This window comes from Artemia sp. Qi Xiang Cuo, unplaced genomic scaffold, assembly GCF_049724085.1.
Source record: "Artemia sp. Qi Xiang Cuo unplaced genomic scaffold, ASM4972408v1 HiC_scaffold_3386, whole genome shotgun sequence".
Lineage (NCBI taxonomy): Eukaryota > Metazoa > Arthropoda > Branchiopoda > Anostraca > Artemiidae > Artemia > Artemia sp. Qi Xiang Cuo.
The window spans coordinates 62,760-78,479 of NW_028300811.1; the positions used below are offsets into that span (position 1 = coordinate 62,760).

At 34.6% G+C, this 15,720-nt stretch overlaps 1 protein-coding gene across 1 annotated transcript in view; it reads left to right on the forward strand.

Moving 5' to 3' along the window:
- The first annotated feature begins 640 nt into the window (after positions 1–640).
- The window catches only part of LOC148938336 (ubiquitin carboxyl-terminal hydrolase 2-like), a 36,901-nt gene continuing 21,821 nt past the window's right edge, over positions 641–15,720 (forward strand). Inside the window, exon 1 of the mRNA XM_089107870.1 lies at positions 641–722. Within this exon, the coding sequence (XP_088963996.1) occupies positions 678–722 (45 nt within the window). The 5' untranslated portion in view covers positions 641–677. The remainder of the gene's footprint in view (positions 723–15,720) is intronic.

The following is a 15,720-nucleotide window of genomic DNA, read 5'->3' on the forward strand; positions in this document are numbered from 1 at the left end:
GTGTCTTAACCCGTCAAAAACGGGTTTCTCGTGACTGGTTTCCATCGCAGTATATAAAAGAGTACGTTTAATACAGGAGTACCGCCAATTTTCCCAAATCAATTGCTATTTTCCCAAACCGCTGCAACCTATTGAAGAGCGAACCACAGCCCATAGTAAACAAAAGTTTAAAAGTGCGTTTAGAGAAAAACTATCTAGTAAAAAAAATAAAAAATTATAGTTCCTAATATGCATAATATAATATGCATATTATATATGCAATTATAGTTCCTAATATGCAAATATATAGCCCAAATTTCTTTCTAAACTATTATATATTCAGCCAATTTATTTTATTTAATTAGCATTAACCAAACTAGCAGTATATACGAGAGCACGTTTCACACAGGAGTACCAAATTGGCTCCCCCCCCCCCCCGGCCAGGATTTAGACGAAATTACGCGACTGCAGTTCACTCTTAGAAGACGCAGCAAGACAAAACAAAGGTATTCCCCTGAAATCGATAAACCGGTTAGTCTTGTCTAGTTTCACGTGCGCTTCAGATTCTGGACTGTTTCCAAAGTGAATTCTGTAATAGCATGCTTCACGATTTTGGATGAAGAAAGTCAGTCTATATGGAATGATTTGATTTTTTTAGATGTGAGTTTCGGTTTTGTTTTATATTTTGAAGCATTGAAATGGGAATAAACGCAGTTTTGATTCATGTGAAAGGACTGATATTGGTAATACTTAATTGGTGGGTCAATATCTACCAAATCATATTATTGAGTTAGGAATAAAGTGAATACACCATTCGATGCCTTTTTTATGCTGTTTACGAATATAATAAGCATTTATATCGGAAATGAATTTCAACCCCCCCCCCCCCTAGGTCAATATCTAAAAAATCATATTATTGAGTTAGGACTAAAGTGAATACACCATTCGATGCCTTTTTTTATGCTGATTACGAATATAATAAGCATTTCTATCGGAAATGAATTTCAGAAGGAAATTCCAGAAGGAAATTTCAGAAGGAAAAATTAACGGAGTAGCATTTTAAAATTTATTTTTTTTACGTTTAAATTTGCATTTGTGACAATTTATTCCCCTCTAAATGATATCAAAGAATTATACTATCTAAAAATTATGTTAATTACTTCGCAGTTCATATTATTGACTTATGAATAGTTTTTTTTATGCTCTTTCCAAATATAGTAATCATTTTTGTTGGAAATGAATTTTATTATTTACATCATTTCTATCTATAATAAGCATTTCTATCGGAAATGAATTTCAGCGCCCTCCCTATATATGCTAATTCAGGGCTAGGTTAGGTATAGCCTATACAGGGGGGGGGGGTCAATATCTACCAAATCATATTATTGAGTTAGGACTAAAGTGAATACACCATTCGATGCCTTTTTTATGGTGATTACTAATATAATAAGCATTTCTATCGGAAATGAATTTCAGCCCCCCCTATATATGCCAATGCAGGGTTAGGTTAGGTATAGCCTATATATGGAGGGGGGGGGTCAAAACCGACCAAATCATATTATTGAGTTAGGGCTTAAGTGAATACACCAGTCGATGCCCTTTTTTATTCTGATTACGAATATAATAAGCATTTCTATCGAAAATGAATTTCATTATTTACATCATTTCTGATGTAAATTTTTACCAAATCATATTATTGAGTTTCAAATAAAGTGAATATACCATTTGATGCCTTTTTTTATCCTGATTACGATTATAACAATCATTTCTATCGGAAATGAATTTTAGCCACTCCCCCTGTATATGTCAATTTAGGATATATATTTGCACATATTGGGGTGGGGATTAGGTTAGGTTCGGGGGGGCTGAAATTCATTTCCGATAGAAATGATTATTATATTCGTAATCATCATTAAAAAAGGCATTGAATGGTGTATTCACTTTATTCCTAACTCAATAATATGATTTGGTAAAAATTTACCTACCCTTAATTGGTATATATAGGGGTGGGGGTAAAATTAATTTCCGACAAAAATGAGTATTATATTCGGGTACTGGTGTGTTGTATATATGGGCCTTTACAAGGAAACCAGTCACGAAAAACCCACCAGTCGGCTTAAATCAAGAGACCGTTATAGAGTAAGGTAATGCACAGCGTGGTTTTCCTTGCGTAAACGATATTTAAACTGTCGTTTATTGGGGTTTAGGGGGGGGGGAGGTACCTAGGTTAGGTTACGTATTTAATATATGTTATGCTTCACCCCCAGTCCCCCCTAATTTGCAAATGTAAAGCCAAAATTTGTTTCTAAACTATTATATATTCGTCCTGTTTTATTTGATTTCATTAGCATTAACCAAACATGACTTTTTAGAAAGGCCCATATAATGCCCAAGTACCGTCCTTTTTTAAGTCAAAAGTAATTGGAAACCACCCAGCCACGAGGGGGTATTGTCCAGGTAGGTATTCTTCAGAGGAGGGTATGTGCAGCTGAACAGGATTTACAGGGAGAGGGGGGATAGTCGGCGGGCGGGGAACAGGCCTAGACACGGAGACAGCTTAAGGGCAAAGGGAACCCTATTAAAAGACACAAAAAAAGAGAAATAAATCTGGGCTTAATGTTTTGTGACGTCCGACTTAATTTGTTTTTGGTAAAACAAAACATTTTTTTTATGAAAAATCTTGACAGGCATTTATATCATGACTTTAAAAAACAAACAATTCCAATAAGTTTGAACATGAAAATATTCTAACTTTCGTTTTACTCAAGGAAATTGGCTCGCAGAATACTGAAAAACTTAGTACGGTTGATTACGAATATAATAAGCATTTCTATCGGAAATGAATTTCAGCCCCCCCCTATATATGCTAATTCAGGGTTATGTTAGGTATAGCCTATATAGGGGGGGGGGTCAATATCTACCAAATCATATTATTGAGTTAGGACTAAAGTGAATACACCATTCGATGCCTTTTTTTATGCTGATTACGAATATAATAAGCATTTCTATCGGAAATGAATTTCAGCCCCCCCCCTATATATGCCAATGCAGGGTTTGGTTTGGTATAGCCTATATAGAGAGGGAGGGGGGTCAATACCTACCAAATCATATTATTGAGTTAGGGCTTAAGTGAATACACCATTCGATGCCTTTTTTTTATGCTGATTACGAATATAATAAGCACTTCCATCGGAAATGAATTTCAGCCTCCTCCCCCCCCCCCTATATATGCCAAATCAGGGTTTGGTTAGGTATAGCCTATCTAGGGGGGGGGGCTGAAATTACTTTACAATAGAAATGTTTATTATTTTCGTAATCAGCATAAAGAAAGGCATCGAATGGTGTATTCACTTTATTCCTAACTCAATAATATTATTTGGTAGATACTGACCGATATTGGTAACACTTTAGATTTGTAACTGTAAACTCTCCAGAAGGAAAAATTAAAGGAGTAGCATTTTAAAATTTCTTTTTTTTACGTTTAAATTTGCATTTGTGACAATTTATTCCCCTCTAAATGATATCAAAGAATTATACTATCTAAAAATTATGTTAATTACTTCGCAGTTCATATTATTGACTTATGAATAGTTTTTTTTATGCTCTTTCCAAATATAATAATCATTTTTGTTGGAAATGAATTTTATTATTTACATCATTTCTGATGTAAATTTTTCCAAATATAACGTATATGTTATTACGTATATGAAGTGGTTCTCCCCTTAGTCAATACCACGCTCTTTACGTTAAAGAGCGTTAAATACCACGCTCTTTACGTTACTTTCCAAATATAACGTATATGTTATTACGTATATGAAGTGGTTCTCCCCTTAGTCAATACCACGCTCTTTACGTTAAAAGTTAAAAAAAAATTTGATTCACAAACCCCTGAATCACAAAGGCCGTTTAATTAGAATAGATAGCTCTTTTGAAAGCAATAAAAAAAAACTGTAGCGTAAAGCGCGAATTATTGACTTGGGGGAGAACCCCCTCACATACGTTATAATTTCTGTTCGTTTTAAGTTCTAATATTCCTTCTTGCATTTCAGTTGAAAAAACTTGTTTTTTTTATTTAATTTCTGATCGTCTAATGATCGATTTAATTTCTAATGCTTGGAAATCCGGCGCCCCCTTCATAGAAATGTCCTCCACGGAATCCTGAAAATGGTTGTATACTTCCCAATAACGGAAATGAATTTCAGCGCCCCCCCTATATATGCTAATTCAGGGTTATGTTAGGTATAGCCTATATAGGGGGGGGGGTCAAAAAATACCAAATCATATTATTGAGTTTGGTCTAAAGTGAATACACCATTCGATGCCTTTTTTTATGCTGATTACGAATATAATAAGCATTTCTATCGGAAATGAATTTCAGCCCCCCCCCTATATATGCAACTTCAGGGTGAGGTGAGGTCTCGCCTATATAGGGAGGGGGGTCAATACCTACCAAATCATATTATTGAGTTAGGGCTAAAGTGAATACACCATTCGATGCCTTTTTTATGCTGATTACGAATATAATAAGCATTTCCATCGGAAATGAATTTCAGCCCCCCCCCCTATATATGCCAATTCCGTGTTTGGTTTGGTATCGCATAGATATGGGGGGGGGCTGAAATTCATTTCCGATGGAAATGCTTATTATTTTCGTAATCAGCATAAAGAAAGGCATCGAATGGTGTATTCACTTTATTCCTAACTCAATAATATTATTTGGTAGATACTGACCGATATTGGTAACACTTTAGATTTGTAACTGTAAACTCTCCAGAAGGAAAAATTAAAGGAGTAGCATTTTAAAATTTTCTTTTTTTACGTTTAAATTTGCATTTGTGACAATTTATTCCTCTCTAAATGATATCAAAGAATTATACTATCTAAAAATTATGTTAATTACTTCGCAGTTCATATTATTGACTTATGAATAGTTTTTTTATGCTCTTTCCAAATATAATAATCATTTTTGTTGGAAATGAATTTTATTATTTACATCATTTCTGATGTAAATTTTTACCAAATCATATTATTGAGTTTCAAATAAAGTGAATATACCATTTGATGCCTTTTTTTATGCTGATTACGATTATAACAATCATTTCTATCGGAAATGAATTTTAGCCACTCCCCCTGTATATGTCAATTTAGGATATATATTTGCACATAGTGGGGTGGGGATTAGGTTAGGTTAGGGGGGGCTGAAATTCATTTCCGATAGAAATGATTATTATATTAGTAATCATCATTAAAAAAGGCATTGAATGGTGTATTCACTTTATTCCTAACTCAATAATATGATTTGGTAAAAATTTACCTACCCTTAATTGGTATATATAGGGGTGGGGGTAAAATTAATTTCCGACAAAAATGAGTATTATATTCGGGTACTGGTGTGTTATATATATGGGCCTTTACAAGGAAACCAGTCACGAAAAACCCACCAGTCGGCTTAAATCAAGAGACCGTTATAGAGTAATGTAATGCAAAGCGTGGTTTTCATTGCGTAAACGATATTTAAACTGTCGGTTTGTGGGGGTTAGGGGGGGAGGTACCGATGGGAGGTTACGTATTTAATATATGTTATGCTTCACCCCCAGTCCCCCCTAATTTGCAAATGTAAAGCCAAAATTTGTTTCTAAACTATTATATATTCATCCTGTTTTGTTTGATTTCATTATCATTAACCAAACATGAATTTTTAGAAAGGCCAATATAATGATCAAGTACCGTCCTTTTTTAAGTCAAATGTAATTGGAAACCCCCCAGCCCCGAGGGGGTAGTGTCCAGGAAGGTCTTCTTCCGAGGATGGTATGTGCAGATGACCAGGAGGTACCGGGCGAGGGGGGATAGTCGGGGGGAGGAGATCCGGCCGAGACACATAGACAGCTGAAGGGCAACGGGAACCATCTTAAAAGACACAACACAGGAGAAATAAATCTGAGCTTAATGGTTTGTGCGTCCGATTTAATTTGTTTTTGGTACAACAAAATAGTTTTTTTATGAAAAATCTTGACAGGCATTTATATCATGACTTTAAAAAACAAACAATTCCAATAAGTTTGAACATGAAAATATTCTAACTTGTGTTTTACTCAAGGAAATTGGCTCGCAGAATACTGAAAAACTTAGTACGGTTGTTCAGCTACACGAGAGTTCAGCTACCAGAGGGTTCAGTTACACGAGGGTTCAGTTGAACGGTGGTAGAGTTACAAAGGGGTTCAGTTACACAGGGTTAAGTTGTACGGGAATTGAGTTGCACAAGGGTTCAGTTAAATGGGGTTTAGTTGCACGAGGGCTCAGTTAAATGGGGTTTAGTTGCACGAGGGCTCAGGTCCATGGGGGTTCAGTTGCAAGGGGGTTCAGTTGCACGGTGGTTCAGTTACACGGGGGGTCAGTTCCAAGGGTAGTTCAGTTTTACGGGGCCTCCGATGCTTGGGGTTCAGTTACACGGGGTTCAGCTGCAATGGAACCGAGATAATCTACAATGAATGTATATTTGTATTGAATATTTAATATATAGAGCTGGTTAGGTATTACTCCATATGTTCTGGGCGGCCTTCTTTCTATAATTTCCTGTTGTATTTTCCATAATTTTGTTACTAAAGTATTATATTTTCATCATATTTTGCTATATTTTATTAGGATTAACCTAACTTCACTCATTTGGTGTGGTCGCTATACCACGTGAGTACATTAAATTTTTTTTTCTGTTACCTCCCCCCCCTCTCACGAGAAAAAAACTTGTAACCCCCTCCCCCCTCCCGAAAAAAATATCTTGGATACGATCCCGGCTATAACTACTAATGCTCTTAACTACAATTACTACTGCTTGAGGGCTAGGCTTTTTTAAACTAAATGAAAAGGTACTAGTTGCAATCTGGTTGTGGAAAGGGCGGACTAGGAATGCTAAAAGCATTAAGTTGAAATTATCAGGGTTACTGACTGCTACTACTACTATTGCGAAGATACACTAATAGTGTATCAAGTTAAAACTTACTAGGAAGTATATGTTGAAACAAAATTAAATGAAGACACAATGTAACTACCGGTTTTCAAAATGGCAAGTACCTTTGACAAGCCATCCTTATCGCTCGAAAAAGGGAAGGAAAAACTAAATGCTAAATATAAACAAAAGTAAACAGTAAGTTGAGCCAAGAGATAGAAATGACTTGGTTCTTGTGTGTTATTAAATAAAAATAAACAAGTTTTTTTAACTAAAAGTAAGAAGCGACATTAAAACTTAAAACGAACAGAAATTATTCCGTATATGAAAGGGGCTGTCCCCTCCTCAACGCCTTGCTCTTTACGCTAAAGTGTTTTATTCTTTTAAAAAACAAAGTTGTGAGACAGAGTCAAACTTTAGCGTAAAGAGTGAGGCGTTGAGGAGGGGACAGGCCCTTTCATATAAGGAATAGTTTCTGTTCGTTTTAAGTTTTAATGTCACTCCTTGCTTTCAGTTTAAAAAACTTATTTTTTTTATTTAATTTCTGATCGTTTTTTAGTTAATGCAGCTTTTATTTGCATAAAAATTTTACTTTTCTTTTGCTAAATGGATGTCTTAACAAATTAACTTAAGTAACTAACTTCTATATTCGTATATTTTTCTTCTGGCAAAAAATACAAAGTTGCATATTTTTGCAGATATGCAAAAATCTTGAAACCTATGTAATAGGGTTTTCTGATACGCTGAATTCTGACTGTGTGATTTTCATTAAAATTCTTTCACTTGTAGGGGATGTTTCCCCCTCTTTAAAAAATCGAGTAAAATTTCTCAGGCCTGTAGCCTTTGATGAGTAATACTAAACTTAATAAAATTTATATATTTAGGATCAGCATTATAAACACATTCTTTTGATACATTTATTGACATCAAAATTCCGTTTTGAAAAGTTTCGATTACTATTGAGCCGTATCGCTTGTTTTTTTATTGTTTTTTTTATTAAGTATATGTTATTACGTATATGAAGGGGTTCTCCCCTTAGTCAATACCACGCTCTTTACGTTAAAAGTTAAAAAAAATTTAATTCACAAACCTCTGAACCACAAAGACCGTTTAATTAGAATAGATAGCTCTTTTGAAAGCACTAAAAAAAAAAAAACTGTAGCGTAAAGAGCGAGGTATTGACTTGGGGGAGAACCCCCTCACATACGTTATAATTTTTGTTCGTTTCAAGTTCTAATATTCCTTCTTACATTTCAGTTGAAAAAACTTGTTTTTTTTATTTAATTTCTTATCGTCTAATGATCGATTTAATTTCTAATGCTTGGAAATCCGGCGCCCCCTTCATAGAAATGTCCTCCACGGAAATATTCTCCAGAGTAACCCCCTCCTCTACCCCCCCCCCCCCCCCAGAAAAAATCCTTCCTGAAAATGGTTGTATACTTCCCAATAACCAATAAATAATGCTTGCAATTCCGGCGCCCCCTTCATGGCAATTTCCCTTCCCCCATGAAAACTTCCTTCATGAACAGATCCTCCATAATAACCACCGACCCACCCATCCCTCCCACTACCAGAAAAAAAACCTCCTGAAAACTTCTGTATACTTCCCAATAACCAATACTATATGTTAACATTGGGTAAAGTTCATAACTTTTAGCCCTCCCTCTGGGAACTTCGGGAAATTAAGTCACACTAAAAGACATATTTATCATATTTTCGACTATGCTGAACAAAATGGCTTTCTCAAAATTTTGATCGGGTGACTTTGGGAAAAAATAAGCGCGGGAGGGGGCCTAGCTGCCCTCCATTTTTTTGGTCACTTAAAAAGGGAACTAGAACTTTTAATTTAAGTTCCAATGAGCCCTCTCACGATATTTTAGGACCACTGGGTCGATACGATCACCCCTGGGGAAAAGAAAAGAAAAAAACAAAAAACAAATAAACACGCAACCGTGATCTTTCTTCTGGCAAAAAATGCAAAATTCCACATTTTTGTAGATAGGAGCTTGAAAACTCTACAGTAGGGTTCTCTGATAAGCTGAATATGATGGTGTGATTTTCATTAAGGTTCTATAGCTTTTAGGGGGTCTTTCCCCCTTTTTTTGAAAATCAGCCAAATTTTCTCATGCGCGTAACTTTTGATATGTAGCACTAAACTTAATGAAAGTTATATATTTGAAATCAGCATTGAAATCTGATTCTTTTGATATATCTATTGGTATCAAAAACCCGTTTTCTAGAGTTTCGGTTACCATTGAGCCGGGTCGCTCCTTACTTACAGTTCGTTACCACGAACTGTTTGAAAAAAAAAGAAGAAGAAAACACGGGAGACAGATCAGTGCTACCCATGCAAAAAAGTGATTTTCCTTGTTGTTCATAGAGGGGGACTATAATTACCCTTTTCAAGGTTTTTAACCAAGCTGATTCCAATTTTACAATTTTCATTTTGATCTGACGCTATTTTAGAGGGTTTTCAGGCTTGTTCGTGAAATCACCATAAATTTCTTTTCTCAATAGAATTTTACTACTAAGACAAACTGAAATAAAAGTAACCATTCCTGAATCAATACTACATGGCAATTTTTTTTCACAAGATTGGTTTTTTTAAACGCGCTTTTTAACTTTTGGTTATTATGGGCTGTGTTTCGCTCATTACTAGGTTGCAGCTCTTGCTGCAACCATGATAAGAGCTTCTCCCGTGTATGATACCGAATCCTTCATCTCATTTGCAGTTTCAATAGCAATAGAAACTTCCCCGGAAGAAAGGAACTGAAATGCGAACAAATGAATTAGTAAATTGAAGCACGCAGTTAAATTTAGGTTTCTTTGGTGTTTTGGTTTAGAACAGGGGTCAAAGGTGTGACTATGTAAGCCGAGTCAGAGTCGATCCAGCTCTAAATGGGTACCAGGAGAAATCCCGGGGAACAACACGGGAAGCGGTGGACGATTTACCCCCATCCTCGCATTCCATTCCTTGCCGAAGGCAGCGAACCAGGAGATAGATACCTGCTCAATGCAGACCATTGGTTAGCATGCGAAAAAAATTTCTTTTTTTAAGAAGCAGACAACGAGAGAACAAACACTTTTAAAAGACAATAATTAAGATATATTTTTTACGGATAACCATATTTAAAGGAGTACCACTCTAGCTAAACTTGTTGGCACAAAATTTGTTTAGAATAGTCTAAATATCAAGAATCGTTGAGACGTAAAAAAAGGATAGGGGTATTGAAAAAGTAACTGAGTGCTTGAGTGAATTTAATTTGTTCCTTTGGTTAATCTAATTTGTTTCAAATCATGGTTGTTCAATTGTGTTCTTGTCAAACATTATTTATTCATTTCAGGGGTAACGCCACACACCACTTGTTATTTGTTTTATTGGGATCAGGCCCTCCTGAATATGAAGTCCGATTTAAAAAAAAATTCTCTATAATTATATCACAAATGTAAAATAGAGCACTTTTGCAACAGTTTCCTAAGCAAAGCATATTTGAAGTGAGAATAAGATGAATTACCAGAATATTAACAACCTCTCCTTGAAAAGCTAGCTCCCGAAATTAGATATTTTTTTTGTCGTGACATTTAGCCTTTTTATTTTCATGTTATTGAAGCTTAAAATAGAGTATTTTTTACTGTCCAGGGCATCAATTGTGTCCTTGGCAGCCCTTTCTAATCACACAACATCAGTACTATGGATTATAAAATTTTTGAGAGGGCTCACCGAAGTTCCTTCAGAGGTTCCAGTGATCAAAGGGCAGATACCCCTTGAAACGTCTCATATTTTTCCGAAATGTATGTGATAGAAATTTTGAGATAGCCATTTGCTCAAAAAATAGATCAAAGATCACATAAAAAGCCCAATGGGGTTGACACAATCCCGCCATATGTAGGGGTAAGGGTTGTTATTATGCCCCGGGGGCATATAAAGTTCATATGGAAAGATTGGTCTTGTAAATTTTAGAGGAGTTTTCTTTGATTGTAAATGTATAATTCTAGGTCCCTTTTAAGAGTCAAAATACTTGAGGACAACTAGCCCGCCCCCCTCCCTGACGTCATTTTTTCCCAACGCATCCGATCAGAATTGTGAGCTAGTCATTTTGTTCACAATAGTCCAAATATCGTATAAAAGTGTCTTCAGGTTGGGCACGGCCCTACCCCCTTGAACCCAGGGGCAAGGGTTGTAAGCTTTGTCCCGGGCTTATAAGGTTATTATGGAAAGGGTGGCTCAATAAACTTCGGATCGGATGGGGCTTGTTTGGTTGGAAGTCGGAAGTCTTAGTTCCCTTTTTAAGAGTCAAATTTGAAGTGAGGGCAACCATCGCCCCCAAAGCCTATCATTCCCTAAACACATCGGATCAAAGTTTTAAGAGAGCTATTTTGTTCAGCATTATTGACGGGTTCAGTAATTATGTCTATGGGGATGTCAACCTCCCAAAGTTCTCAGGGCAATTCGTTCATTGTTTACATATAGTATATGTTATTGAGAAAGGTATGCACTTTGAACTTAACTTTCCTAATAGACAAAGGGCATTCAGGTGAACCTTTCAGAGAATCTTGAGTAGAGTGTTGGACTAAATCAGAACACGTTCTCTATATACATTTTCAAAAGGGCTTAACTCAGGAATGACTGAGTATATTAATTTGGAACTTTAAGGAAATCATAAGGAAGACTATCAAAATGAAAAAATTTGTATGTTACCACTACTGCTACAACTATCACCACTACTGCCGCTACCATTACCACTAATGCACTATTCATTTCAAACTAATGATGGGAAATTTGAACTAAATAAAAAGACTATGTGCAAGTACATTGTCAAACAAACTTATCTCAAGAATTGATTTGGGTATCAAGTTGGAACTTTCAGAGAATGTTTAAATTGGAAAATCACCTGACCAAAAGGCAATAAATGAACGCCAATACTAATACTACTATCACTGCTACGTTTACTACTACTATTACTTCTATTGGAACTAATTGTAAGGCGAAGAGCATTGAGATAAAAAATTCATATTCAATTTCATTATAAATGCTGCTAATACTAATACCTTGACTGCTATCGCAACTATGCGTAATGGTGCGAAGGTAAGATTTCAAAGTAATTTTGAGAGGTGAAGTTGAACTCAATCACGATATGTCATCTGTATGCAGGTTCTCAAAAGGGAGTAACAGCAATATATTAGGAAGAGTTTGGTGTTTAAAGTTGAAACTAACTGGGCTTGTTGTGGGGGATGTGCACCTAACCAAAAGGAAATATATGCATCCTAATGTTACTACTTTTACCCATACTGCTGCTTCTGGTACTAATACTACTACTACTACTAAAAATAAGCCTACTATTATTAATTCTACTACTACTACTACTACTACTATTGTTCCCATTAAACTAAGGGTATAATGACGAAAAATTTGGAATATACTGAAACTGTATGGAACTGAATCGAAACACACTATGCGCACGCAGGTTGTCAAAAGGACGTATCAGAAATGCTTCAGAAACGGTTGATGGTATTAAGTTGAAGCTTTCGGCATGTGTTGGAGGGGATTTTGAAGAAACCAAAGGTGGTATCCCCATAGTATCGCTATTACTACTACAACTATCGCTACTACTCGAGCTAAAAGTATTAGGGTGAAACTTCAAAAAAATTATTTAGTCGAAGGTAGAACTTAATCTAAACAAAATATGAGGATATGGATTTTCAAAAAGATGACAAAGAAATGTCTCAAATACGGCTGACTTTACTGAGTTAGACCTTTAATGTCAAGTTTTGGTGGGTTTTGAGCTATCCAGAAGGCACTATGTCTATGCTCTTAATACTATCAGTACACTGTACTGAGTACAGTTATGGTAACTCATGACGCTAAGGGTATTAAGGTGGAACTTTTAAGGAATGTTTAGGAGGAGCTTTCAGTTAAACGAAAAAACCTGTATTTATGTAGGTTTTTAAAATGACATATACAAACAATGTCATTGGTAGTCTTAGTCTATAATTGCTAGAAATACCATCCAAACATTAAAGAAGCTAATTCGATTCAAAATTAAAAGTTCTAGTACCCCCTTTCCCGTCTTAAGAGTAAAAATAGATTGGAGGCCAAACTGCCCTCCTGCCAAGCCCATTCATTTTCCAAACACAAAAAGTCAATATTTTGAGACAGCCATTTTGTTTAAGATAGTAGAACAGCTTGAAACAATGTTTCAAGGCATATTGGGTATTCCAATCCCCCACGATTATGTAATTGACCCATTATGCTTTAAAACTTATTCAAAAGGCACTGTGAGTATGCTTGCTAATAAGACACCTCTGCAATATTCTAGAACGATTGGGGGTATTAAGTTGAGACTTTCAGTACTACTACAATTAACTTTACCCAATGATAACATATAGTATTGGTTATTGGGAAGTATACATAAGTTTTCAGGAGGTTTTTTTTCTGGTAGTGGGAGGAAAGGGTGGGTCGGGGGTTATGTTGGAGGATCTGTACATGAAGTAAGTTTTCATGGGGGAAGGGAAATTGCCATGAAGGGGGCGCCGGACTTGCCAGCATTATTTATTGGTTATTGGGAAGTATACAGACATTTTCAGGAAGGATTTTTTTCTGGAGGGGGGGGGCTAGAGGAGGGGGTTACTCTGGAGAATATCCGTGGAGGATGTTTCTTTGGGGTAAGGGACATTTCTATGAAGGGGGCGCCAGATTTCCAAGCATTATTTAAAAAACGATCAGAAATTAAATAAAAAAAACAAGTTTTTTCAACTGAAAGTAAGAAGGAACACTAGAACTTAAAACGAACAGAAATTATAAAGTACGTGAGGGGGTTCTCCCCCAAGTCAATACCTCGCTCTTTAAGCTACAATTTTTTTTAGTGCTTTCAAAAGAGCTATCTATTCTAATTAAACGGCCTTTGTGATTCAGGGGTTTGTGAATAAAATTTTTTTTAACTTATAACGTTAAGAGCGTGGTATTGACTACGGGGACAACCCCCTCATATACGTAATAACATAGACGTAATAAAAATAACAATAAAAAAACAAGCGATACGGCTCAATAGTAATCGAAACTTTTAAAAACGGAATTTTGATGTCAATAAATGTATCAAAAGAATGTGTTTATAATGCTCATTCTAAATATATAAATTTTATTAAGTTTAGTATTACTCATCAAAGGCTACAGGCCTGAGAAGTTTTACTCGATTTTTTAAAGAGGGGGGAAACATACCCTACAAGTGAAAGAATTTTAATGAAAATCACACCGTCAGATTCGGCGTATTAGAAAACCCTATTACATAGGTTTCAAGCTCATATCTGCAAAAATCTGCAACTTTGTATTTTTTGCCAGAAGAAAAATATACGAATATAGAAGTTAGTTACGTAAGTTAATTTGCAAAGACATCCATTTAGCAAAAGAAAAGTAAAATTTGTATGCAAATTTTGTTTACTTATTCAATGACGTTGAGCCAAAATAAAAGCTGCATTAACTAAAAAAAGATCAGAAATTAAATAAAAAAAAACAAGTCTTTTAAACTGAAAGTAAGGAGCGACATTATAGCTTAAAACGAACAGAAATTATTCCGTATATGAAAGGGGCGGTTCCCTCCTCAACGCCTCGCTCTTTACGGTAAAGTTTGACTCTGTCTCACGACTTTATTTTTTAAAACAATAATAAGATCAAGATCAAAAGACCAAATAAGATCAAAAGAGCGTTACGCACTATGATGTTATTTATTTCTCTAGACTTTGCGTAAATATTTATTGTCTTGCGCCATATATATATATATATATATATATATATATATATTATATATATATATATATATATATATATATATATATGTATATATGTATATGATATATATATATATATATATATATATATATATATATATATATATATATATATATATATATATATATATATATATATATATATATATATATATATATGTATATATATGTATATATATATATATATATATATATATATATATATATATATATATATATATATATATATATATATATATAAAGTACAAATTATAAAAAAAAAATTTTTTTTAATAAAATACACATTATATTCTGGCTTTTAGAAAGTGTAGGGTTTAGAACCCTACTCAGATTAATTTCTGCTCGTCTTGAGTTTGATTTATTTTAATTTCTGTCTGTTTGAGTTTTATTTATGTATTGATACTAATTTGTGATAGTTGTATTCTTGGTAAATTATTTGATTCTATTTTGTTCATTAAACTGACCGTACACATTTTTTTCAGTTTGTTCATTTGAATTTTTATCAGTAAATACAAATTATATTCTAGCTTTTAGAACGCAGGGAGTTTAGAACCCTACTCATATTAATTTCTGCTCGTTTTGAGTTTGACTTATTTTAATTTCTGTTTGTTTGGGTTCAAACAAACACAACTTAAAAACAATAAGGAAATTTGTTTTCTTCCAAGACAGTGCAATTTAAATCGGTGAATATTTCGGCCCTATGTCCAAGGGCCGTCTTCAGCACAACATTAAAGAAAAAATATATATATAAACAAACTTACATTAAAATACGAAGTTTAAAACTAAAAATGCTTTTAAAAAATGCTTTTAAAAAACCTTTAAAACAGCCCCAGTATCCTTACTTCAACGAAATTCAACCAGGACTAATAAATAAAATGATGAGAGAGGATGAACTCATTCAAACGAAATAAAATGAAATTATTAACTGCAAGTTTTCAAAGCGAATCTTGCTTTTTTAGCAGCTAGTCTTAAAGGCCTTTTTGTAACGGGTTCAATACTATTGTCAATTGGTTCAA